The sequence below is a fragment of the Micromys minutus genome (assembly GCF_963924665.1).
Source record: "Micromys minutus genome assembly, chromosome: 5".
Taxonomy (NCBI): Eukaryota; Metazoa; Chordata; class Mammalia; order Rodentia; family Muridae; genus Micromys; species Micromys minutus.
The window spans coordinates 59192117-59218488 of record NC_137974.1 but is presented as its reverse complement, the minus strand read 5'-3'; the positions used below and the strand labels follow the sequence as shown (position 1 = coordinate 59218488).

At 40.7% G+C, this 26372-nt stretch overlaps 1 protein-coding gene across 1 annotated transcript in view; it reads left to right on the top strand.

Annotated features, from left to right (window-relative positions):
• Positions 1-25724, top strand: part of SUPT3H (SPT3 homolog, SAGA and STAGA complex component) — a 322329-nt gene extending 296605 nt beyond the window's left edge. Inside the window, exon 12 of the mRNA XM_080917256.1 lies at positions 25583-25724. Coding sequence (XP_080773382.1) covers positions 25583-25624 — 42 coding nt within the window. The 3' untranslated portion in view covers positions 25625-25724. The remainder of the gene's footprint in view (positions 1-25582) is intronic.
• The last annotated feature ends 648 nt before the right edge of the window (positions 25725-26372 follow it).

Below are 26372 nucleotides of genomic sequence, written 5' to 3'. Positions count from 1 at the left end.
TGTCTCAAAATAAATAAATGGGGGCTGGGGGGAGGGAGAAAGAGAGAGAGAGAAACCATTGATTTCATTCTGTGCTCACATGTGACTTAGTATGCTGTGAGTCCCAGGACACCCTATCTTATGCCTAGGGTATCTGTTTTCCACCATAGTGCCTAGAAAATGACATTCAGTAAGTGCATGGCAAAATTAATTAGACTGATGGTGTGATTACATACACATTTACCCAAGTCTTTAGAAAAAGCTCTTTCCTTATATTTTTTATTCAAGTAGATCCTTTGAATAAAAACACAATGTACTGTCAGGTAGATGACCAACACCTTAGACACTAAGTATTGTTTTCCACTTTCTAGGACTCATCAAGTCCCAACACTCTGCTTGTAATGTGTAAATGCTGGCCATCCCCCAAACCCACGTTATTTTTGTCTCACTTTACTAAGGTGTAATTTACATTCAATACAAGTCACTCTTTTAAGTTAAGTATATAATTTGATGTTTTGACAAATGTTTATTTGACAGTGCATTGACAAATGTATAAATTTGCAGTGACAGCTAAAACCGCTGTCACAGTCGACACTGGGTGTTTCCCTTGCTGCATGTCTGTCTACCCCACATCAGCTCCACCCCTGTGAGCCACTGATCCATTGTCTGATCTTACTGTGCTCCCTTTGCTAGAATGCCATCCAGATGGAACCACATGTGTGTGCTCCTCTGATCCTGACTTCCTTCACTAGCACAACCCATTGTAACTCACCGTCTCTTACACATACCGTTTAGGTTTATTATAAAAGTATTCCATTCTGGGATAGGCAACATTTTGTTTCCATAATGTGCATTTTGAAGTATATCCAGGAATTGTCAATTATAAGTGAAATTTGCATAAATCATGTGCCCATTTATATACAAATCTTCATGCAGATACACTTTGATTTCTCTTGTTTGTTTTTGTTTGTTTTCAGTGCTGTGTGTCTACCCAGGGCTTCACACATGGCATGTAGGTCCTTGGCTACTGGTCACCCTAGCTCTTAAATTCTCTGTGTGAAAGCAGTTCAATTTATCTTGTTTTCTGTAGGTGTGTTAGCGATGAAACTACTTACTGTTGTTCACAGAGCTTTTCTCCTAGAAAACTGTTATCTTCTAGAAACTTTGTGCTCATGTTTGGGTCTACTATTCATTTCTATTCGTATACAGTATATGGTTATGAAAAAGGCTCATCTGTGCATATGCGTGTCCAAGTGTCGCACCGTCAGGTTTTTGAAAGACTGTAATTTCTCATGAGTTGTGACCTCACCTTTGTGGACATAGTCCACTAACCTACTGTCCTGTCTATAGGGCAACCATACATGTACTTCATGTGTTAATACTTTATTATCCTTCCAATCAGATCCTGTCGTCCTTTCCATTTTACTCTTTGCTCGGTCTCTGTCTCAGTCTTAGTCCTGCTGTCACTCTCCTTCAGAGTCAGCCATCTGTCCTCCCTGTTTCAGAAAAGCTGCTGAGATGTAGAAAGGAACGGTTGTGACGAGCATCCCCTCTGTTTATCGTCAGTCTCTCAGCCTTGGCTTGAGGACTCTCACGGTGTAAATCTTACACATGCTGCAGTGAAATCTCCCTAAGTTGTGTTTCCCGTGCCCTTGTGATTTATACATTTTCATTTCTTTTCTAGCATAGTATTTTAAATGTTCTTTTTCTTCTGTTGACTTTGTACCCTATAACCTTGCTAAACTCATTAGTTCTAACTAATTATAACTAAGTCTTGGTGGATTCTTTGACATAGACAATTGTATTTGTAAACTGAAGCAACTTTGTTTCAACATTTAGAATTTCCATGGATTCATTCTGTTTGTCTTCTTTCACTAGTGTTGATGTTGAAGTTGGAGAGGTAAGAGTGGATTTCTTTGAATTGATGGTGAACTCGGAGATGTGACACGGGGTATCCTGTGTTGATGGTGAATTGGGAGAGGTGAGAGTGGGTATCCTTACTTTAATCTTTTGAGGAAACGTTCAGACTTTCACTACTGAGATTGATGTTACTTGTGGGGTTTTTGAAGCATCTTCCTTTCACCAGAATGAAGACATTATTGTTTTTGTCTGTCTGGTGTTTTCATTTTGGCTTCTTCAAATATATCACTTAGAGCCCTGATTAAACAAATTATAATTTGATGCCACCGAGAATGCCTGTTTAAGATTTATTATTTTGTTTATGTGTATGTATAAGAACAGCAAGTACTCTTAACCACTAAGCTATCTCTGTAACCCCAACTCGTGTCTTTCTAAAAGAACTCACTGCTGTATCTGTCACATGATTAGGCTTTTATTTCTTAATATCTATAAATATTGCTAGCAGTATGAATATTTTTTATTTTACCTCACCCACCTGTCATTTGGATGGCCACAATATACCTAATTAACAGTTCTCTTCTGCCAAATGATGTGTTTCTTTCCTAAAGTTAGTGGACATGTATTTACTTATTTCCAGTTTCATGCATGTGTATTGGGGATTTTGGCCTCTCACCCTCTTATCCTCTTTCATCTTCTCTCCCCTTTCCACTGAAAACCTTCTTTCCAGTAAGTTCCCACATGTTCATGTCTGCGTATGAGAGAGACACACACAGTGAGTTTAACTGGAGTTTCTTGCATGAACATGGTGGAAGGTTATTTACTGGGTCACTGCCTACTTTTCAATGGCTCTTTCTTGCCCTCCTCCATTCCTCCCCTTGCATAGAATAATCTCAGATCCATTGCATGGCCTCACAGCCTGACAAGCTCATCAGTAAACTAATGCCAGGGACTTATCTCCATGGAACTACTTTGGCATTCTTCCTTAACCCAAGTTGTTTTCATAAGACTTGACTCAATGTCTGTTGTTCCCGAAGTTCCTAACGCCCTCGATGTTTCTCACTGAAAAAGTTGATCAGTACCCTTGGCTAATAGAGCTCTAAATAGGATCCCAGAATTTTAAAAGTGCAAAGAGACTAGGAGGACAGCCTGGCAGGTAAAGCGTGTAAGCAAGAGGACCTGAGCTTGGATCCCCAGCACCTACCTAAAAGCTGGGCGTATTAGCATGAGCCTGTAATCTCAACGCTGGGGAGGCAGAGACAGGAGAATCCCAAGAGCTTGCTGACCAGTCAGTCTAGCCAAACCTCCAGGTTCAGTGAGTGAACTTGTCTACAAGCAGGTGGAAAGTGATGGAGAAAGACACCTGATGCTGACTTCAGCCTCTGTACTCACATACATGTCTGTACACACGTACACCATACACACACACACACAAAGAAGGTGTAAGTGACACATAATATGTAAAGGACAGAGACTCCCTTAAAGGTACTATTGTACAGTGCTACATCGAGGCCAGTAGTGAGAATTAATGTCCCAGATATACAGTGCACATCTTGCCCTCCCAGGTGACTATGTAAAGTCATATATGTCATACCTTTTCCCCTGTTGACTTTGGGACAGTCAGATTCTTAGGGAGGCACTGATGGCTTAAAGGACTTTTTGAAATGCATCAAACCTGTGGAAAGAGAATTTAACCACTTTGACCATATTCAGGGGTTAAAAAGAGAAAATGGAAGAGTTATTGAAGTGGTTCATTTCTTACTTTCAAATATAAATGGGTTAGGCTCAACTCAGCCCTTGCCAATCTGCACAGATCTCTGACTATTAGAAAATCCTCTGCTTTGGACTTGAAGGCATGTCTGGTACTCATTTGAGTCTTAGTGGGGCTGTAACATAATTCTTAAAACTGTTTCCTTTGAGGCTTTACATATGCATAATTACACATATGCTCATACATGTGCACTGTAAACTTAGCAAACACATATCTATCCAAATGTCTTCTACCTTTCCCTATTACATTGCCCTCACACCAAAAAAAATTAATACCCCAAGGCTTCTGTGTAATAAAAACCATGACTGTTTCACTAATTCTCCAAAGCCAAGTGTCTCTCACATAGACAATATATATAGGAAAGTGAAAGTTCCAGAAAGCAGAACTCTTGATGCTCCTGTCACACTTACAAAGGTTTGCTTTTACTTAGATATAATTTGAGTTTTTCACCCATGTTCTGTCGTTGCATTTGTATGCCAGAACCACAGGTGTCTAACTTTGGTGTCTGCATGGCCTCTCTTCTTACTTTATTCACTTTGTGGGTTTTCTTTCTTCTTGTGTATCTGCCTGCCTGCTTGTTTCCCTGCCTGTCTGCCTGCTTGTTTCCCTGCCTGTCTGCCTGCCTGTCTGCCTACCTGTCTGTCTGCCTGCTTGTTTCCCTACCTGTCTGCCTGCCTGTCTGTTTGCCTGCTTGTTTCCCTACCTGTCTGCCTACCTATCTGTCTGCTTGTTTCCCTACCTGTCTGTCTGCCTGTCTGTCTGCCTGCTTGTTTCCCTGCCTGCCTGCCTGTCTGCCTGCCTGCCTGCCTGCCTGCCTGCCTGCCTGCCTGCCTGCCTGCCTGTCTGTCTGTTTGAGATACATAGCCTCTATGTAGCCATGGCTGTCCTATAATTCACTGTGTAGACCAGCCAGACCTATAACTCACAGAAATCTCCCTGCCTCTTCCTCTGGACTGGGACTCCAGGCAAGTACCATTTTGAGTGTCATATTATGAGAGAGGCGGCAATGTCTGCCCCATCTCAGTCCCTTCACACAACTGTATTTATCTTCATAGCATCTATCCTGCATTCACACATGTGTATATCTTCCCATACATGAATACATAAACATATTCATAATGTATCCCCACTCTTTTATGGCTGCCAATAGCACTTAATAAATAATTGCAAGTTAATGAAGAAATTTATAAGCAGATACACATTTATAAGTAGATATCAGCCAGGAAGCATATGAGCCTGAGCCCCATGTTAGCTCCCCAGGAGCCTAAACATACACTGAATTCTGTCTACAAAGGGAAAACGTGTCTTGAATATTTTCCAGTGGTATAGAAAAGCTAATTAATAAAATCCAGTTAATCTTGTCACTGAAGACTTATCAATGCCTACTTTCTGTTTGGCTACCAGAAGTAACCCTACTCTACTCAAGCTGAGTGGAGTATACATAGAAAAGAATTAAATCACGAAATGAATTAAGATCCTGCCTGTGAAATGAAACAAGTAATAAAAGAGTAAGTGACCTTAGGGGAAAGAGTGATGCTGTATAGCTGATATTTAAACACTAACTCAGGCACTATCAACACTGAGAGACAAAGGCAAAAGCTTAAAAATACTACCAAAAAAATTAAATGAATGGGTAGAAATTTTTGTCCTAAGACATCATAAATGCATATTGCATTTGAATTATAGTGTATTTTAATACCCTCTTATACAAAGATGTAGTCACTGATCCTAAGGAATAATAGGCCAGAAATAAAAGGACTTAATCCTACTGACTGTTGTTAACTCCTTTATCAAGAACCTTGCTTTGGAGCTAGGGATGCAGCCTAGTTGGTACTTTGCCTCTCAGGCATGAAGCCCTGGGTATGATCCCCAACATGGCGTAAAGCCAGCTATGTGATTTAGACACGAAATTCCAACACTTGGGCAGTTCAACTGGGATCAAAGAGGTCAAGACCACCCTGCACCTACATGAGTCCTGGCCTCAAAAAGAAATAGCTTTTAAAACTCTACAGGCCTTTTTCTTTCAAGGCCAAAAATTGGTACTGGCTTTAGTCTCTGTGTATTTTCAAAGTGCCACAGTCATAATGAGAACTCATTGGATCACACACACCCGAAAAAGACATAAAAGTTAAAGAGGAGCCTACATAGGATAAGGATAGGTATTAATGAGAGGCGGGAGGGGGGCAAAAAATAGGTAATGGGATGGGTGATGTGCTCAAAATACATGATGGACTTATATGGAGATGTCAGAACAAAACTCCCTATTATATCTAATTAACTTGTGCTTATAAAAACATTAGAAGGTTAGCAGCACTGTATGGACCATACAAATGGCCTTGTTGAGTCATTTTCTCATGTTGAGCTATTGTGTTGAAACAAACTGGAAAGAACAAGGGAAGCAGTTCACCATGACACTGGTCAGCGACACGTTCACAGACTTGCCCTCCTTACCTCTTTGTTATCAGCGTCTTTGAAAAATCACTAGCTGGGGAAACCTGTAGGGCCCTTCCGTCTGCCTGCTCCTTTGCATCTGGCTTGTCTCTACAGTGGAACTGATGGTAGATGAGATGGAGCAGGGATCAGGAAGAAGATCTTTGGCATCATCCCACTTCGAGATGCCCATGATGAGACCCCATTCTGGAGACTTTAGAAGCTTGCAGGTCAACACTAGCTCACCCGAGTTTAGGTCACCTTTGAATAGCAGAGTCCTCACATACTCTCCCAGCAAGGCCCACCCATGCTCTGGGCCATGGCCAATGTGATTCGTAACTGCTTTAAATTGTATTGTATCTTATTATAATTTTAATCATAACTACAAATGTGAAGTGCAAATGTGCATACTTGATGCTTACTCAGACTTGAATTTTACTAAATATTTCCATATCCAGACCTAAATTGCTCCAGAGTTAAATTATATTTTGTTTTAAGATATTACAATCTTTTTTTTTTCACTAAAAGCCTGACTTTTAATGTCTCCATATAATTATGCTTATCTGAATTGGAAAGAAGGCAGAGTCTCTGTATGTTCATTTCCACATGAATTGCTAAAGATAGAACAGTTAGTGCATGAAAATGGCCTGGATTGAGTAAATTAGCAGAATCACCAAAGGAAACCACGATAGGAAATAGTTTTACACACGTAATTGCTGAAATTCTCTAGTGAGTGTGTGTCTGTACTAACTAAATAAATTTGTTTATAGACATGCTCTGTATTAGACTCCACTTTTCTGCAGCCCTTTGCCAAACAAAATCTCACAAGAAGTAGGATGTTCACACCCGACTAGGAGTTTCTTGGATAAATATTTTTATTATATAGAGACCAAAACCACTTTTATAAATTTTCAGACTTTGATTGAAATACTATACTTCTTTACGTTTGTTTTCCTTTTCTTCCATCTTTTCTCCTGGCAGCTGTGTGTGCCTGAGAGTTTCCCTCACCTCCTCTCACCTCCCACAGCTCTGGTGACAGGATGCTGGCTTCAGTCACAGGAGGCCAGGTGGTCCTGTGAGTAGTAGGACTTGTCTGCCCATCACTGCCACCGATAAATGCTCTGGAGAGGCACAGACATGCTCTTTTGTAAAACTTCTCTGGCAACCTGGTTGAAGTTGCTCCTTGAGTCACTCCAGGGTGGAGACTATCCAGCCTGAGGGCACTTTGTGGAAAACTGTTTCTGCTTTGTTTAAAGGCTGCACAAGCAGAATACAGAAAGGGAGAATTCTTCCCGTCTTCCAAGACCATAGATTCCATGAAATGTCAGGCATGGCCCTTTATAAGCATAACTCTGATCTTAGCTTTGGCCGACTCTCTCTAGAATTGTCAGATTTTGCCTAGGCCTTTTAACAAACTGTTGTTAACTAATAAAATTACATTACTTTGAAATTACTCTTAATTAGAGTTAGCTCTATTAAAAATGCAAGTGTACCTGAGCAGTTATTCTTTATAAATCTAAACCTCCTTGTTATCTTTAAAATAATGTTATTGGTAAACAGTTAGCTGAGATTATTTCATGACAAGGGGATCTAGGCCTGTGGGTCCCAAACCTACCTGTAGAATTTACACAGAACCTAATGAAGTGAGCACTTTCCTACTGTACCGTGTTGTAGGTTCCCACAGATGCCATATCTGTCTTGAGATGGTATATATGTCAGAATATTTAGTCACTTAGCATGATAGATTTATTCTAAGTAAGCTTTCATACCATAGGAAACTTTATGATTTTTTAGAGGTAAAACTTCAAAATGGCTAAGGCAAATTGTAAATGCCAATGGTGAATTCTATTGGTCCAAATGTGTCAGAGAAGCATAAGGGTGTGATATTTGCAGGTTAAAAGAATATGTTCCCAGTGCTTCCAGAACATCTGACTGGGCAGAGAGGATGCGAAGGCATGGAAGCATGCCCTCCATTGTCAGTCCACAGCTGTTTCTTCATTCAGTTCTCAAATACATGCGAGGAAATAGTTTAAATCAATATACAGAAGTATGCTGGGCTCTACAACAGTGTTTCAGCACAATTAGTAGACTGCTTGTATAACGTGACTGTGTTTTAGGTGACTTTCATAGCCTTCCAGTGCAAACATTCTGTGTTGGAGTCTTAGATTTAATGTGTATTCACCATGGATAATTATTTAAGAAGAGTAAACCAAGCTTGTCCTTGGAGTTTAACCTAGAGCATTCTTGTTTCCCTATTCATTACCTTACACCCGAAGCTCGGGGATCAGCTCTGTTGCTTCCTTCTAGAAGCTTCCTTAGCCAGCACCATCCACCTCTGCTGTCTAATCTGATATCTGCTATACTCTAGTCTGACCTTCATCATGATTGTCAGCTCTTGCTCGGTGTGTCTTCTCCCATCAGACTGCCTCCCACAGAAGAAACACCCCTATGACCCTGCTCTCCCTGCTATATGTTACACTATTCATTGGATGGATGGATGGATGGATGGATGGATGGATGGATGGATGGTTGGTTGGATGGATGGATGGATGGATGGTTGACAGCAGGTTCACACAAAAACATGCCTTTTTATATGGCTACCAAATATGCTGGTAACTACTGTATCCTAATCTCACATCAGGTTTTGTGTTCATTATCTATAACCTTTTTAAGAACCTGGATTATAATTCATTTTCTGTACAGTGAAGTTAATATCAACTGTTGGCAAGCAGGTATTCCTATAGATATACTCATTAAGTATTTTAAGAGACTCAGAGTATGTCTGGGATTGACTATCTGAGGGGCTCCTTGAACGTAGGCAACACAGTCCCACTAGGAATGTTCAGTTGGAATAAAAGAAGGAAGTGGAAAAAGCCAGCTAAAGCTGAGATAAGGACCGCAGTCCTTGAGGACCCTCTGCCATGATGGACCAAAGCTTCTCAAAGCACCAGCCAAAATAATATTCCTCCTTTTTACTGTCTCTCAGATGTCAGCAGAAGCATGCCAGGCCTGTCTTATCTTGCTAAAATGGTGCCTTTCCACTCTACCCATCTTGCTGGAACTAGCTAGATTTCATTTTCATTAAGAGTTTAGATATATTTTGAGTTCATTTCAATATGAGGTGAACGATTAAGATCAAGTTTCATTCTTCTGCATGTGGCTACTCCATTTTTCCAGGACCGCTTGCTAAATAAGCAACCTCTCCTCCAGTGTATGTTTTGGACACCTTTGTCAAGAATCTGTTGGCATAGATGTGCAAATTTGTTTCTAGGTTTTCCATTACTGTCTGATGTTTTAGGCCAGTTTCATGCTGTTTTGCATACTTTGACTCTGCAGTATACCTTGAAATCAGATGTTATATTTTTCTCAAGCTTCCTTGGGCTCTTTAGTATCTTTGGTGTTTGCATATGAATTTTAGGATTTTTTTCTTTCACTTTTTAAAAGTTTTATTGGATATTCTCTGTATTTACATTTCAAATGTTATACCCTTCCCTCCCCACTTCCCTCCCTCCTCCCCCTCAACTTGTTTCCATGAAAGTGTTCCCTCTCCACCTCAGTGCCTTGGCTGATAATGATGATGTTCTTCCCATGAGGGTGCAAATCTTTCAGCTATTTCAGTCCTTTCTCTAGCTCTTTCATTGGGGTCCCGTGTGCAGTCTGATGTTTACCTGCAAGCATCCTCATCTGTATCTGTATGACTCTGGCAGAGCCTCTGAGGAGACATTCATGTCTGGTTCCTGCCAGTAAACACTTCTTGGCATCAGCAATAGTTCTTAGGTTTAGTGGCTGCATATGGGGTGGTTCTCCAGGTGAGACAGTCTCTGTAGATCTTTTCTTCAATCCCTGCTCTTCTATTTGACCTTGTATTTCCTCCCTGTTTTGTTCTCCCTTCTAAGAAGGACTGAAGCATCCACATTCTGGTCTTCCTTCTTTTTGAGCTTCATAAGTTCTGTGGATGGTTTCTTGGGTATTCCATTCCGAGCTTTTTTTTTGGGGGGGGGGGGGCTAGTATCTGCTTATAAGTGAGTATATACCATGAGTGTTCTTTTGTGACTACATTACCTCACTCAGGATGATAGTTTCAAGTTCCATTCATTTGCCCAGGAATTTCATGATTGCATTGTTTTTAATAGCTGAGTAGTACTCCATTGTGTGTATGTACCACAATTTCTGAATCCATTCCTTTGTTGAGGGACATCTGGGTTCTTTCTAGCTTCTGGCTATTATAAATAAGACTTTTTAAATTCTAGTCTGTGAATGGAATTGCTTTCAAGATTTCTTACCCAGAAACTCATTAGAAAAGTTATTTTTAGATTCTCATTTTGCATCTTGCTATTCTAATGAATTTGTCAATTCAAAAGTTTTGTGACATTTTTAGGTTCATGTATATACAGTATCATGCCATCTGTAAGCATCCCATTTAACATCATCCTTTCCTATTTGTACGCCTTTAATATGTTTTTCTTCCTAATTGCTAAACCCTGTAGAAGTGCACTTTGTGAGTTCTGTGGCTACACATCCTTGTCTGGCTTCTGATGCATGGTATGGGCTGTTGCCCTGTCCTATTCAGACCTTATTTGATGAATTATGACACTTCTATGCTTCCTTTCTCCTTACCATGGAAGGATGTTAAATTTTATCATTTTTTTTTTCTGTATTTAACAAGATAACGTTTTGCACTTTATTGGATAGTTTATATATTTACATTTCAAATGTTATCTGTTTCCCAGTTCCTCTTTCTCCCATCCCTCTTACCCATGCTTCTATGAGGATGCTCCCCCTCCCACCCACCCATTCCTCCCTCAATACCCTGGCATTCCCCTACACTGAGGAATCGAGCCTTTACAGGACCAAGGGCTTTTTCTCCTACTGATGCCAGACAAGGCCACTCTCTATTGCATATGCAGCTGGAGCCATGCCCCAAGCCCATGTGTGCTCTTTGGTTGGTGATTTAGTCCCTGGGAGCTCTGGGGGCGGAGAGGTTAGTTGGTTGATACTGTTGTTCTTCCTATGAGATTGCAGACCCCTTCAGTTCCTTCAGTCCTTTCTCTAACTCCTTCATTGGGATCCCAGTGCTCGGTCTGATGGGTAGCTGCAAGCATCTTAATCTTTATCAGTATGGCTCTGGCAGAGCCTCTCAGGACACACCCATATTATGCTCCTGTCAGCAAGCACTTGTCAACATCAGCAGTAGTGACTGGGTTTAGTGGCTGCATACGGAATGGATCCTCAGGTGGGGCAGTGTCTGGATGGCCTTTCCTTCAGTCTCTGTTCTACTCTTTGTCCCTCTGTTTCCTCCCATGAATATTTTGCTCCTTATCTAAGAAGGACTGAAGCATCCACATTTTGCTCTTCCTTCTTGAGCTTCATATGGCTTATAAATTATATCTTGGGTGTTCTGAACTTTTAGACTAATATCCACTTATCAGTGAGTACATACCATGTGTGCTCTTTTGTGTCTAGATTACCTCACTCAAGATAATATTTTCTAATTCTGTCAATTTGCTTAAGAATTTCATGAAGTCATTGTTTTTAATAGCTGAGTAATACTCCATTGTATAAATGTACCACATTTTCTGTATCCATTACTCTGTAGAGGGACATCTGAGTTCTTTCCAGCTTCTTCATAGATATTATAAATAAGGCCGCTATGAACATAGTGGAGCATGTGTCCTTATTATATGTTGGAGCATCCTTTGGGTATATGCCCAGGAGTGGTATAGCTGGGTCGTCAGGTAGCACTATGTCCACTCTCTGAGGAACCGCCAGACTGATTTCCAGAGTGACTGCACCAGTTTACAATCCCACCAACAGTGGAGGAGTGTTCCTCTTTCTCCACAACCTCCCCAGCATCTGCTGTCACCTGAGTTTTAGCCATTCTGACTGGTGTGAGATGAAATTTTAGGGTTGCTTTGATTTGCATTTCCCTGATGACTAAGGATGTTGAACATTTCTTTAGGTGCTCAAGCCATTCGATATTCCTCAGTTGGGAATTCTTTGTTTAGCTCCATACCCCATTTTTAATAGGGTTATTTGGTTCTCTGGAGTCTAACTTCTTGAGTTTATATATATATATTGGGTACTAGCTCTCTGTCAAATATAGGCTTGGTAAAGATCTTTTCCCAATCTGTTTTGTCCTATTGACAGTCCTTTGCCTTACATAAGCTTTGCAATTTTATGAGGTTCCATTTGTCAATTCTTGACAATTGGTGTTCTGTTCAGGAAATGTTCTCCTGTGCCTATGTGTTTGAAGCTCTTCCCCCACTTTCAGTTTGTGTCTGTGAAGAAAGAAATGAAAGAAGATCTCAGAAGATGGAAAGATCTCCCATACTCATGGATTGGCAGGATTAATATAGTAAAAATGGCCATCTTGCCAAAAGATTCAATGTAATCCCCATCAAAATTCCAACTCAATTCTTCATAGAGTTAGAAAGAACAATTTGCAAATTCATTTGTAATAACAAAAAACTCAGGATAGAAAAAACTATTCTCAACAATAAAAGAACTTCTGGGGGAATCATTATCCCTGACCTCAACCTGCACTCGTGATAAAAAGAAAAAAGAAAAAAAAAAAAAAAAAAAAAACTGCCTGGTATTGGTACAGAGAGAGGCAGGTAGATCAATAGAATAGAATTGAAAACCCACGATTTCTCAGAAAATTGGACATAGTATTACCTGAAGACCCAGTTATTCCACTTCTAGGCATATACCCCAGAGAAGTTCCAACATACAACAAGACACATGCACCACAATGTTCATAGCATCCCTATTTATAATATCCAGAAGCTGGAAAGAACCCAGATGTCCTTCAGTAGATGAATGGATACAAAAATTGTGGTATATTTACACAATGGAGTACTACTCAGCTATCAGAAACAATGACTTTATGAAATTCTTAAGAAAATGAATGCATCTAGAGAATATCATCCTGAGTGAGGTAACCCAGTCACAAAAGAACAGACATAATATGCAGTTACTGATAATTGGATACTAACCCCAGAAAGCTCTGAACACCCCAGAAACAACTCACAGACTGTGTGAAGTTCAAGAAAAAACAAAGGCCAAAAAAAAAAGAAAGAAAATGAAAAACCATTATGCTTAATCTTTACACACCAAGAAAACTTTGACTATTTCCAGTTTACTTTATGTTCATTGTAACTAGTAAGATTTTAATGCATTCTATCAAACCTTTAAAAAAAATCAAGTACTGACAAAAATGTATTCATATACTTTTATGCAAAAATGCTTAAAATCTGTACATTTATCTTTGTTTTTTAAAATAAAGTTGTTCAATTTAAAAAAAAAAGAATAGAAAACCCAGAAATGAACCCACACACCTATGGTCACTTGATCTTTGACAAAGGAGCTAAAACCATCCGGTGGAAAAAAGACAGCATCTTCAACAAATGGTCCTGGTCCAACTGCTGGTCAGCAGGTAGAAGAATGCAAATTGATCCATTCTTATCTCCTTGGACAAGGCTCAAATGCAAGTGGATCAAAGACCTCCACATAAAACCAGATACACTAAAACTAATAGAAGAGAAAGATGATTATTTTTATCTTCATTCTTTTAAGGTAAAGTGTTACATATGTTGGTTATGTGTGCCTAGTAGCTCTGCACTGGGCTGACACCATCTCCATTGGAGGGTGTGATCTTTCTGATGGGCTGCTGCATTTGATTAACCCCTAAGCATTGCCTATACCCAGAACTCAAAAGATAAATCAAATAGCAATTCTATGCCTTCAGGGGAGCAAATTGTTCAGTTAAGAGAAATGAGAACTCATGGTTGGTTCAGCTTAGCCCACTCCTGTTGTTGTTTCTGTTAATAACTCCTGCCAGTTTGGTACTTTTTACATATAGATGTGTGTGCTACTTGGGATAACGATAGACCTCTGTATTTTGATTATTTAAAAATTATCTGAATAAAGCTTCATATTACTGGCATTAATTACTAACTTTTAGTGTATTTAGGTTTATACTATATTATGGAAGTAATAGTGTTTACATGGGAATTATATACTTCTTCACCCATGAAATTGCTCAAGTTGACATTTACAAAAAAAAATTTTTTTGTTTTAAAAGACAATATGGGTTATATCAGCCATTTAATTATTTTGCTTAATAAGAAAAATAACAAAAGAACTAACACATCTCTTAGGTTATTTGAAATGACTTGGGCAATTAGCGATGATAACTTCTAATAACTACTTTTAGCAAATTTTGTATTTAGAAGACAAAACTAACTTGGCAGTATCTCAAGCATTTAATAAAGTAAGAATCTAAGACACAGTTAGAACACAACCTTCACAAAATGTCAGCATATGGTAATACTCACTGGTAATCCCTGCTTGGGAGGCTGACACAGAAGAATAGTCTGAGGCCAACCTGGGTTATATAGTGAGACTTATCTCCAGAGGCAGGCAAGCAGACAAGTCCTTCTAGGTTTATAAGCCCCTGAGTACTTGCAATAGAATAGGTTTTAATGCTATAGCTTTTTCCTCCATACTGCCAGCTGAAGAAGACCTCTTCTTTAAAGGGCACGTTCCTTTGCTGCTCTTAAATCAAAGCTGTGCTATCTGACCGATTGCCACTATGATTTTTCACAGTGTATCTAAAACATGAGGGAAATCTAGAAGGGGAAAACATTTAATGAAGAGCTTTGCATATTTACAAAACTATCCATCATATGGTTCAGGTTAGATTTTCTGAAATATCAGAATTGGAATAAAGTTATCAAAGGAGAAAAGTCACATGGCAGTGTTACAAACAAGCTGTGCCTATTCATATTCAGGCTTGCTAATGAAGTTCAGCCATAATTTCTACTTTGATTTTAAGTGTCTCGGGCCACCATTCAGTTTCATTCATTATAATTACATCTCTTGGCCACACACAGACCCAGAGCAGCAAGGAAAGGAAGCACGCTTTATCTTTTAAGAAACTATTACATTGCTTTGAGACAAAGTCCCAGAGCTTCAAGATTTTTGTATTAAAGCAAAGAAATATGCTGTCAGGACAGTCATCTTAGGCAAATGTAGGGACTGGAAAGGGGCTCAGAGGTTAAATGCAGCAAACCCACAGGGACATGACTGAGTCTGAGTATATAGGGGTGCTGAGGATTTGAGGCAATCTTTCTAGAGTTTGACACAATTTGATATAATCTCCCAGTATTGCTGCCAGAAGAAAGATAGAAAAAAGGCTGTATATGCACAATGTAGTTTTGTTCAGACATCTGTCAATTGTGTGAAACTGGGTGGAATTCTGAAGGTCCTGCTAAGTAAAAGAAACTAGTCCTAGACAAACAGTATATGTTTATCTCTCATATACAAAGTCTAGGTAATATATAAATGTGGGGGCGGGTGAGAGGACCAAAATGAGGGACAGAGGGAAGGCAATGGGGGCAAGTATGAGCAAGGGTCTCTATGGAAACATCATAAACACACATTTTCTAGGCTTACTAAACCATTAGTGTAAATACTAAAAGCTGAATGAAAGGGGTGTTTTAAAGGAGAAGGCTGGTGCTTAGTGTAGAGAGTGGGAGTACCGGGAAGCAGAGAGGAAGCCAGTTCAGTTGACCCGTGACACATCTACTTGTAAAACTCAGGAATGTACCCACCTTCATAGCCCCAGCTCAAACCACTGCATCCCTAATGTTCCCTTCCAGCAGAGCTGTGCAAGGCTGTATAGCCAGTCTCACCCCTGTGGAGGGAAGTGCTCAGTGGACTGCCCATGGCAGCTTTCTGTGGCATAGTTATCCTACATTTAGTGGGAATATAATCCAAACCTTTTTATTGTCACTTGCATTCAACCCAACTGGCCAACTCCAAACAGATCCAGGCAGGCTATGATACATATCTAACCTTGAGTCAGGTTCCAGGCACAGTCCTGATAAGACTTGACAAGAAGCATGTGGATGACTCAAATGTCCTAAAGATATATACACTGACTGCAGAAACCTCATCCAATTTTATCTTAGGCCAAGTAACATATAAAAGCAGACTTCTCAACAGAGACCCTAAAACCAGAAGAGCCTATAGACAGAGGTCATGCAGACACAAAGAGAACACAAATGCCAGCCCAGGCTACTATACCCTGCAAATCTCTCAATTATCATAGATGGAAAAACCAAATATTCCAGGACAAACCAAATTTAAACAATATCTATCTACCAATCCAGCCCTACAGCAGATTCTAGAAGAAAAACTCCAACACAAGGGGGGTACCTACACCAAAGAAAAAACAAGAAATTAATCATCTCGTAACAAAACCAAAAGGAGAGAATCACATACCCATAATACCACCTACAACAACAAACATAACAGAAACCAACAATGATCTGTCCTTAATATCTCTCAGCATCAACAGACTCAATTCCCCAATAAAAAGACATAAGCTAACAGACTGGTTGCACAAGCAGGATCCAGCATTTTGCTGCAAATAAGAAACACACCTCAATAACAAAGAAGATACTACCTCAGAGTAAAAGCCTGAAAAAAAATCATCCAAGCAAATAGTCCCAAGAAACAAGCAGGAGTTGTCATTCTAATATCCAATAAAATAGACTTTCAACCAAAAGTTATCAAATGATAAGAGGAAGGATACTTCATATTCATCAAAGGAAAAATTCAACATGAGAAACTCAATTCTGAACATCTGTCCCCCAAATGCAAGGGCACCCACATTCATAAAAGAAATGTTACTAAAACTCAAAACACACATTGAACATCACACAATAATAGTGGGAGACTTCAACACCCAACTCTCACCAATAGACCAGTCATTAAAACAAAAACTAAACAGAGACACAGTAAAACTGATAAAGGTTATAAACTAAGTGGATTTTATATATATATATATATATATAGTATTTCACCCTAAAACAAAAGAATATACCTTCTTCTCAGCATCTCATGGTACCTTCTCCAAAATTAGCACATAATTTGTCACAAAACAAGCCTCAACAGATACAAGGAGATTGAAATAATTCCATGCATCCCTATCAGATCACCACAGACTAAGGCTAGACTTCAACAACAGAAAACCCACATGCCCATAGAAACTGAACAACTCCCTACTCAATGATAGATGTTTGGATATTTCATTTATTTATCAAAATTATTTCTTGTAGTACTCGGGGATGGAATGCCCTCCAAGCATTGTGAATCTATCTTATTCAAGAGTTAGAAATGGGACAGAAGCTTCCAACTACCTTGCTGTACTGTTTGGGGCATCAAGTACCATCCCTACTCCCTCTGCTTTTGTTCTACTCCCAAGAGCTCTTAAACAAAAAAACAAGAAACAAAACAAAAAAAAATACTTCTTTCCCTACATCTGTTTTCCCTGTTAAGGACAAATACATAGCCCTAGGCAGAGTCAGAAGTGTCTATGAAGAGCCCCAGTCTGGGTCAGGGTCCCCCAGGCTCTCCCTACAGCACCATGGATGGGTTCCTTTGAGCATTACTGTCTTCATCTGTTAAAAACTGGGCTATAGAAGTTCACAAAGATATAATTTAATGCCAACTATTGTGCCTTCATTCTAGCTGTTTGCAAAGGGTTTATTCAACTGAGTTTCATGGACTGATTTTCCAAATGCCTTTGTCTATGGTATTAAACATGTTGTGGCTAGTGATCTAGCTGGGTCCCTTCAGGGTGGCATCTCAGCATCTGGGAAGGAAAACACAGCAAGTAGTCTGTAGACAGCTTTATATGAGAAACATTACACAGAAGGAACCACCAATTGTCTGGAGAGAAGCTGTTCCCTGGACACTAAGTTCATCAGATGTTCATACTAGGTTATCCACTGAGAAATACTGTTTGCTGTATGGTCACAACAGAGTTTTCAAGTAGCTATTTAAGGACAAAAGTCGTAAGGTCCTATTAGTGATGTAGCCATGCTTCAACTTCTGCAGCCCTCACTTTACCTCTAAAGTAGTTTCTCTCTCTCTCTCTCTCTCTCTCTCTCTCTCTCTCTCTCTCTCTCTCTCTCTCTCTCTCTGTGTATGTGTGTGTGTGTGTGTGTGTGTGTGTGTGTGTGTGTGTGGGTGGGTGTGTGGGTGTGGGTGTGTGTTTTGAGACAGGTTTATCACTAGCCTGGAGCTCAGGCTGTAGCTGAGAATTCATCAAGGAGATGAGACCACAGGGATCTGTCTGCTTGTCTGATTCCGCAGCACTAAAGTTACAAGAACCCACTACCAGGCCCAGGTTTTTTACTAACCAAGTCCTCCCTCCAACCCATATGTTGTCCAACTTTGAAGGTCTCTTTGCTTGTTTGCTTGCTTATTTGTTTGTTCATTCCTTAAGTGCCCCTTGTAGTTTTTTACATGGTATTCTTCAGCATAGACTGAAAAGTATGCTCTGGTCATGAATACCTCCAAGCGAACAGTAGTTGACCTCCACGAACCATCCCTGCACACTGAAATATCTCTTAGCCTAATGGACTTTAAATCTTAATTTATTCCCTGAGTCATGTTTAGCAAGAATTAAGTTTGCTATGCTTCAAGAGTAATCCAGATAGAATAAATTATGCCAGATTAGGGGAGGGGATATTTTGTTTTAATGTAAGAATATGGAATAGAAAAAGGATGTGGGCCCCATGCTTTAAATCCTAAATCTACCACTCACTAGACATACAGATTTAAAATATGAGACCCTTTCAACTTGTTTGTGGTAAGACTCAAACTAGATATGGACTTAAAAGTGCTTCACAAACCATATATTGCCACTTTTTTCCCTCCCACTTTTTAAGAAATATAAAAAACTCATGTTTTTTCATGTTTGTATCTAAAATTAAATATTGTTTAGATTAGAAGCAAACAAAAGGCCACTTTGTTTTCTCCTTTGAGAATGGCTCTTTTTCAGACATTTTTCTCTGTGGTAGTGAAAGCATTGATGTGCATTTGGAAACAGGGCTCTGCCTCTGTGTCCTTACACCATAGCACACTGTGTTTACACAGAGCAGAGCTCAGTAAAGATCAGCTAAAATCAGAGCAAGCAAATGTATAGAAACTCAGTAGAACCCAAGCCACCATTGGTAGGTTTGTGCGCAGTGACGTATTTGTGGGGGTGAGGCCTGGGACACTAGAATTATTTTCTTTTGTATGAAAAGTTTGAAAAAGAAGAAATCAGGGAAAGTGAGGGTAAAATTAAATTAGAGTCTGATCGAAGGAGGGGGAGGGAGAACTCTGATCTGAAGATGCAGATTTAGGAAATGCAGCATACAGAACATATTCAGCAGTGTGTACTGGAATGTGGGGTACGTGTTTTTGGTATAACCTATGAAAAATGGAGGTAAACCAATTTGGAAATAGTGTTTTCACTGGCTTATCCATGTAGATAACTAAACAAGGTACTATTCTGAAAGTATAGCCCCCGTGGCAGTTTGTGGAGTCTGTGTGCCTCTCTAGATTAACATCCAGGGACTGTTCATTGAGTGCAGGTGAAAGACATTGTCAAACACTGGGAATCAGCGGCATTCTCAATCTGAAAAGGTACAGAAACAACCAGAAATGCAAAAGCACAGCTTTTCATTGCCATCTTTGCAGCGAGCTCTGAGAGATGCTAAAATATGGAGCTTCTCAACAGAGAAACAAAGTAGCCGGAGCAGCTTGATAGAAGCGGGGCCCACAGGGCAGAGCAGTAGCAGCAAGCTGGCTGGGGCTGGAAGGTCTAATGGTGTGGGTGGGCTTCCCGTGTAACCAGGAAAGATGTGGGCCTGGCATTTATTCCTAGGTTCAGCAGAAGAAAGAGGCCCACAAAGCCATCCATGAGAATGTGTGTATTGGAAGGCTTCACCAGCCGTGTTTAAATTTAGTTTCTACATTCACAGCACAAATACTTGAAATTCACAGATGGCACGGAGATGCGCTGTCTTCCTCTGTCTTCCTCCCTCTTCCTGTAGAGTTGCTTCCTTTACAGGAAAAGATGCCAAATCTGGGATGTTCCCATGCTTCCCCGCCACAGGCTGCACCCGTCCATTACACATCAAAAGGCCAGAGTGGTGGTTCTGGGCAGGGGACCCTGGGGAACTGGATGACTGACTTACCCTTTGCTGAGTCCACAGGCTCCTTTGTCTCCTTGAACTAGAAAAGAACTCACAGAAGCCAGGCTCAGCTCTTAACTCTTTCCCCTAAGCTGTGGCTCCTGGAGGTGTTTTTCCTAAAGCCTGTGAACTGTAAGGGGTGGTGATAAGCCAGCTGTGAAAGTTGGTTGATCTCTGAAAAGGCTCCTTTGCAGTACTGAGAGACCATCACACCCTCCTGGGAAAGTTAAACTTGGGCATCTCTCAGATAAACTAGCCAAGGCTCTGTCTCCCACTGAGCCTCCCTTCCCAAGCAGAGACCATTCCAGCCATTCCTGTAGGAAAAACCTGCTTCTCTTCCCTCACAGATCCACATACCTCCCTCTACATTTCAAGTATGCAGTTACATAAAGAGCTGCCAATTGCGCTTGTAAAATGTCAGAGCTGAAAGTGTCACTCTCCCATAAGCCTCTTGGAGGCATCATAGCTGAGGGCTGTCAAGGTTGAGCCGCTGACGTGTAATATAGGACAATTCTCTCTGCAGTCTCCGGGTGGCTCCCCACAGAGTTAGTGAGCACATCTCCACCAGCCTTAGAAGGCAGATTCAGTGTTCAGTCTGTTCAATCCAGAAATGTTCTGCCTCCAGCACAGATAGAGTTGAAGGAGCTCATGAAGAGAGTGAGGAATGAAGCTTAGAATAGTTTCCTTTCCCTTTCTATGAAGAAAGTTGTTGAGGATTTGGTAGGAACTGTTCGAAAGCTGTATAGCACTCCGGGTAGCAATGTTCTTCTCCATGAACAACAGTCTCAGTTTTTACTCTGCTCTTTCCTTCTTCGTTCCTCCTAAGGTTGGAGTTTTTATATTCTTGTTTCTCAGAGACCTTGAGGTGGATGTTGGGATCTATCTCTGAGGCATCTCTGTTTGTTCTGACATAGGAATTTGCTCTGGACTTCCTAATCTCATCTCATCTCCCACCCGTGATGTTAGCATGTTCATGTGCTTCAGATGTGTCCGTTTCCTGTGGCTCTTTCAGTACATTCATCTGTTAGCATCTACTGTATACTTTCTTCTTGGTGGTTCATAGTTCTGGTCTACTGGAATCTAAACAGATAGTGTGATTCCAGGGTTTTGTTGTTGTTGTGTTTTGTTTTTTACTTATTTCCAAGTACTGATGAGAAGAATGTGGATTCTGCCTCCTCCGTAAAATGTTCTGTAAATGTCTGTTAGGTCCTTGTACTTTACAATATGATCCAACTAGCATGCCTCCTTGTGGAGGAGCAGGAGAGAGCACCTTCCGCCTGTGCAGAAGGCCTGGGGCTCAGTTCTCAGCTCCTATGGCAGCTCATAACCATCTATAACTCCAGTTCAGAGTGTTTAACACTTTCTCCTAGACTCCGAGGGCAGAAAACACATACAAAGTGCAAATACATACAAACAGGCAAAACATCCATACACATAAATTTTGTTTAAGTTTTTAAGCTTTCATCCTCTGCCCATTGACAACAGTGGACTGATGGATTCCCCAACTAGTACTGTACTAGAATCTATCTCTTCTTTTATTATTAATATTTTTCTTATATATTTGAGAAATGCCAGATTCGGTCCATATGTATTTAAATGGCTGAATTGATCCTTTTACCAATATATCAGAACCTTTTTTAACTTTTGGCAGTACATTTTTAATGATTTAAAGTCTGCTTTGTTCTAATGGTATAGCAACTCTTGCCAACTTGTTTCATAGTTTTGGTATATCTTTTTCCAATCCTTAATCTTTACCAGAGAAGTAAATTTCCTGTAGGTGGTGTAGAGTTGGCTCTTGTATTTTTTTAATCCATTCATTATTCCCTGACTTTTGGTTGGTGAACTTAACCCATTTATCATCATGAATATTACTGGTGAGCATGAAATTTCTCCTTTTATTTGCTTTGTTGTTGTTGTTGTTGTTGTTGTATTCAGGGTGTGAGGGAAGGTTGTAAATTGTTCTTTTCTAACCTCTTTCTAGTTATTTATGGTTGGGTGGTTTCTGTCACACTGGCTTGATTCTCTGCCCTTCTATGTGCATGCAGCTCTCCTGGAGGCCAGAGAAGGGCATCTGATCCCTGGAGGTGGAGTCACGGGTTACTGTGAGCTGTCTGACTCGGAACTGAATGCAGGCCTGTGAGAGCTGGAATCACTGAGCCGGCTCTCCAGCCTGGGACATTAGTAGGTCTGTGTGGTAGTCTTGGCACTCTGTCATCCTGGATCCTTAAGTGTGTCTTGTAAGGCTGAGCTGGTAATGGTCAATTCTTTCTGCAGGTAATTTTGGTGGATATAATATTCTTAATTTGGCAGGGTGTCCATTTTCTCCCTCAGTGTTTTATGTATGGCATCCTACCCTCTTCTGAGCTACAGTGGCTCTGTTGTGATCTGCTACAAGCGTAATGAGCTTGAAACTTTGATGTAGCTTGATGCTTTTTTTCTGCTGAATGTCAGGTTTCTCTTGGTCATAAACTTTTTAGCCTTCTGCCTGATATATAAGTTTTGATTGAAAATCGGTTTTCTTTAAATGCAGTCAGGGTCCTTTGAGCTTCTTATATGTAGAGGACTATATCTCTTTGAAGATTTGGGTTCTTTCCAGCTATTCCTTGGTGATAGGTTTTCATGGTTTTTCGTGTTCCTCACTTTATAAAAATACAATTCATAGTTCATAGTCTGTAGTATATAGTTCATAGTGCAATACACAGTTCATTAAGTGTGTTCTATAAGTTCTGTGGGCTTTCTTTCTGTGGGTTTTGCTTTGTTTTTGTTTTTTGAGCTAAGTTAATTCTAAAATTCAGAAATCCTTTCTTCTGCTTATTCTTTTATGTAAGTTTTCTGCTTTAGCTTTAATTTCACTAATTAAAGTTTTAGCTCCAAAATTTCCAGCAGTTCTCTTAACTTCTATGCCTTGGTGAATTTCTCATCATAGTATTTATCAGTATTCATTTTCCCAATGAATTTACTTAGGGGTATTAAATTTGAATATTTTAGAGACTTGTAGATTTTCTTTAAACTGGAATCTGTTGTGAAGAATCTTGTTTCCTATTGTGTTATCAGCATTGTATATTGACGTCTTTGTGTCTGGCTTTACAGTTTTATGAAGTAGCTGTTGTAGGAAGTTTTGAAATTGGGTTGTGCTTTGTTTCTCATTTAAATAGGTTCTCAGATGCCAGTTAGATTGGTACTTAGGTGGTTATTTATAACAAGAACTATGAGACTAGTTTTAATGGAGCTCAAAACATCTGGGTCATTTCTTTGTCTTTCTGTCATCTATAGTCTAAACTGTAACTGTTCATAAAACATTTCAGGAACATGGTTGTAAGACATAGCAATAAACTTGGGCTTCCAGTGATGTGTGTCTTCAGCCTTTGCAGAATCAAACATGTCTAGTACAGGGCTTGTGGCTGTTGGCATAGCTGTAATAGTATAGAGTATGTACTGAGGAATCACGAGAGACATCAATGTTTAGGATGTCAATATCCAGAGTCCCCAAGTCATAGTATGTGAAAGGCTCTCAGTATGGGTGTGGGAGATGCCAGAGCTTGTGACTTTCCCCACATCTCATAGGATAACTACAAGTAATGCTGGCATCTATAGGTTCAAAATTGTACAACACAAACAAGACCTACCCTACGTCCTGCGTGACTGGAGAATATTACTAGTAGCACTGTTATCCAGTCTCACAGAGCCATGGACCACCTCCTGGTCCTAAAGGACATACATAACATCACAGACTTTGTCACTAGATATGGCCCCAAGTTCATGGGTTGTGGAAGAAATTGCCCCTGGGTCTCCCATGGCATGTGCAGGTAACATTTGGGATTATAGCACATATATCTACATGTCTGGAGGCATGAGACAGGAAGGAGACTTTCACTAGACCCCTCAGGCTGAGCACAGTAGTCTTGTATTCTTGGTGTCTGCCCTACTGAAGCATAACATAGATGGGCTTGTCCTCAGATTACATGGAGAATGCTCAGCTAGGGACAAGACTGGAAACATTAATAGCCACAACACTGTACCTGTAAGACATGATGTGACCTGCCCATGGTAGCTAGGGGCTGGGAATGTGTATTGCCCTAGTTTCATCTGGGTATACACAGAGTGCTAGAGGTTGGGCCACTGGCAGCTGCATTCCTGGAGCTATACAGTGAGCTAGAACCTTCCTAAATCTCAATGGACAGGTGCAGACAACACTGGGAGTTTGCACCAACAGCCTCAGTCCCAATGCTATTGGTTGAAAAGAAGACCTCAACTGGATGTCATGACGTAAGCAAACATGGGCTCAGCCTTGTGATTGTCAGTGGCTATGGCCCCTGAAGCCACAAAACCTGCAAGGACTATCTCCCACCCAGTAAAGGACACAGCAGCCCAAGTCCTCTTATGGGGCCTGGCTCCTGGCCCCAAGGCACAAGAGCATCTAGCAGTATGCTGCTGTGGCAGTTTAGGTTGAGGAGACAGGTGTGGGAAGCCCACTCAGCTGTCTTGGTTGTCTGCCTCTGTGAATGCCCTCCATTCACAGTGATTCGAAGTGACTGCTGCAGTAAAGATACTGAGCTAGAAGTGACCAGCTCCAGACTAGCCCAGGGTTGCTAGCTTGAGAGGAGCAAGAGGTCCTGATAGGGTTTTTACACTTGTACATTTTTCTAAAAATACGTAAAAAAAAAAAAAAAACCTGAAGGTATGAATTAAAAATACAAACGTGACTGTTGCCAGTTAAATAATGTGCAGCATGCCAGGGAGGGGTTTTCGTTCTCAGTCCTGGCTTTTAGCCATGATTCACTTTTTCACAAAGTAAAACTCCACAGTCAGGAAAGGCCACCATTGGTCAGGTCTTCCCTCTCCACAATGCAGAATCCTCAGCAGGAGATGAAAGGTGGGGTGTTGCTTTCTTTACCTAGAATGCATTGTGTCACTGTACCAGTGTCCAGTGCTGAAAGCGACAGTTTACCTGCCATGATCATCCGTATGTCTGCCTCCATGTGCGTCTACAGAGAGGGGTTCTCCATGCCACGGTACTGTGCAGTATGCCTGAGTCTGCCGTACTGCAAAGAGGAGGAAAGGTTCCCTTAGTGTCTGTTCCCACAGCCTTCCACTCCAGACTATAAATTAGGCCTGGGAAGACAGTAATGAGTCAGTAATTTATAGACTATTACAATGCTTAGTTAGAACAGACTGTGGAACACGTTGAATAGAGAACACATGTTTCCAAAAGACAAACAGACCCAGTACATCTTCCTTGGCTAAACCAACCCCAATTCATTAACAGGACAAAATGGGATGCCTTATTTTGCGTATCACCCACTTCCCCAAAATAGCCTCCCTAACCACTTGTTAACCACACTGACTTTAACAGACAGAATGGCGGCCGTAGCTGTGCCACCAGAAATACTTATATTAAGCTCCCTGTTTGCTCGGAGCCAGCAGTCTACAAACAGGAAGAAAGCCTCTGCTTCCTCTCCTTGTTCGACTTGATTCGATAATTCATTGCAGATTCCTTTGTCTTTGACAGAGTGCCTACCGAAGGAGTGGGATGGCATTCCTGGCCTGCTGAGGGACCATGGCTGTACCTGCCTTGACGACGAGGGAGTGGCTCACCCGAGTCATTCTTCCCTGTCCTGCCTGAAAATAAAATCGATTTTACCTTCTCCTGCCCTCGGGAGTGGCCTGCTTTGTTTCTGACTCTCCACTGTGTGACTCCAGCTCTTCCCCAGCCTCCTCAGCCTTGTTTACTGAATGGGCCATTGCTAATTAATGGCAGGATGTTGGGGATGGTGTGTAGGTGGACAAGAATGTACATCACACACAACTTTGAATTTTGAATTTGGCATGGATTTGCTGCCCTCAGCTCATAAATCTTAAAAGCAGTGTTGTGCTTTTTTTTTTCCTCCAGTGTTTAGTCTGCCTTTTATATGATGCATTTTTATGATTCAGATTTGGGACAAAAGAGACAAAATTCAAATGAGTCAGTGTACCCTTCCCACTGACCTACCGACTGTGTTTTCTATATTGTTGATTGTCTCTGTGTTTTAGAGACAGTTATTTTACAAACACACACATATCAGAGATTCTACTGGTGGGACAAGCTACCGGTTCCCCTCCTCTTCCATCACCTCAGTCACTGAAGAGACCGTCTTCATGCACGCTCATGTACACACACACACACACACACACACACACACACACATATACACTCGTGCACACACACACACACACACACACACACACACAGCTTCCATGCGCTTTCATAGCACAGTTAAAAATTAGTAGCACAAAGATCTCAATCCCTTCAGAGTTCTCTC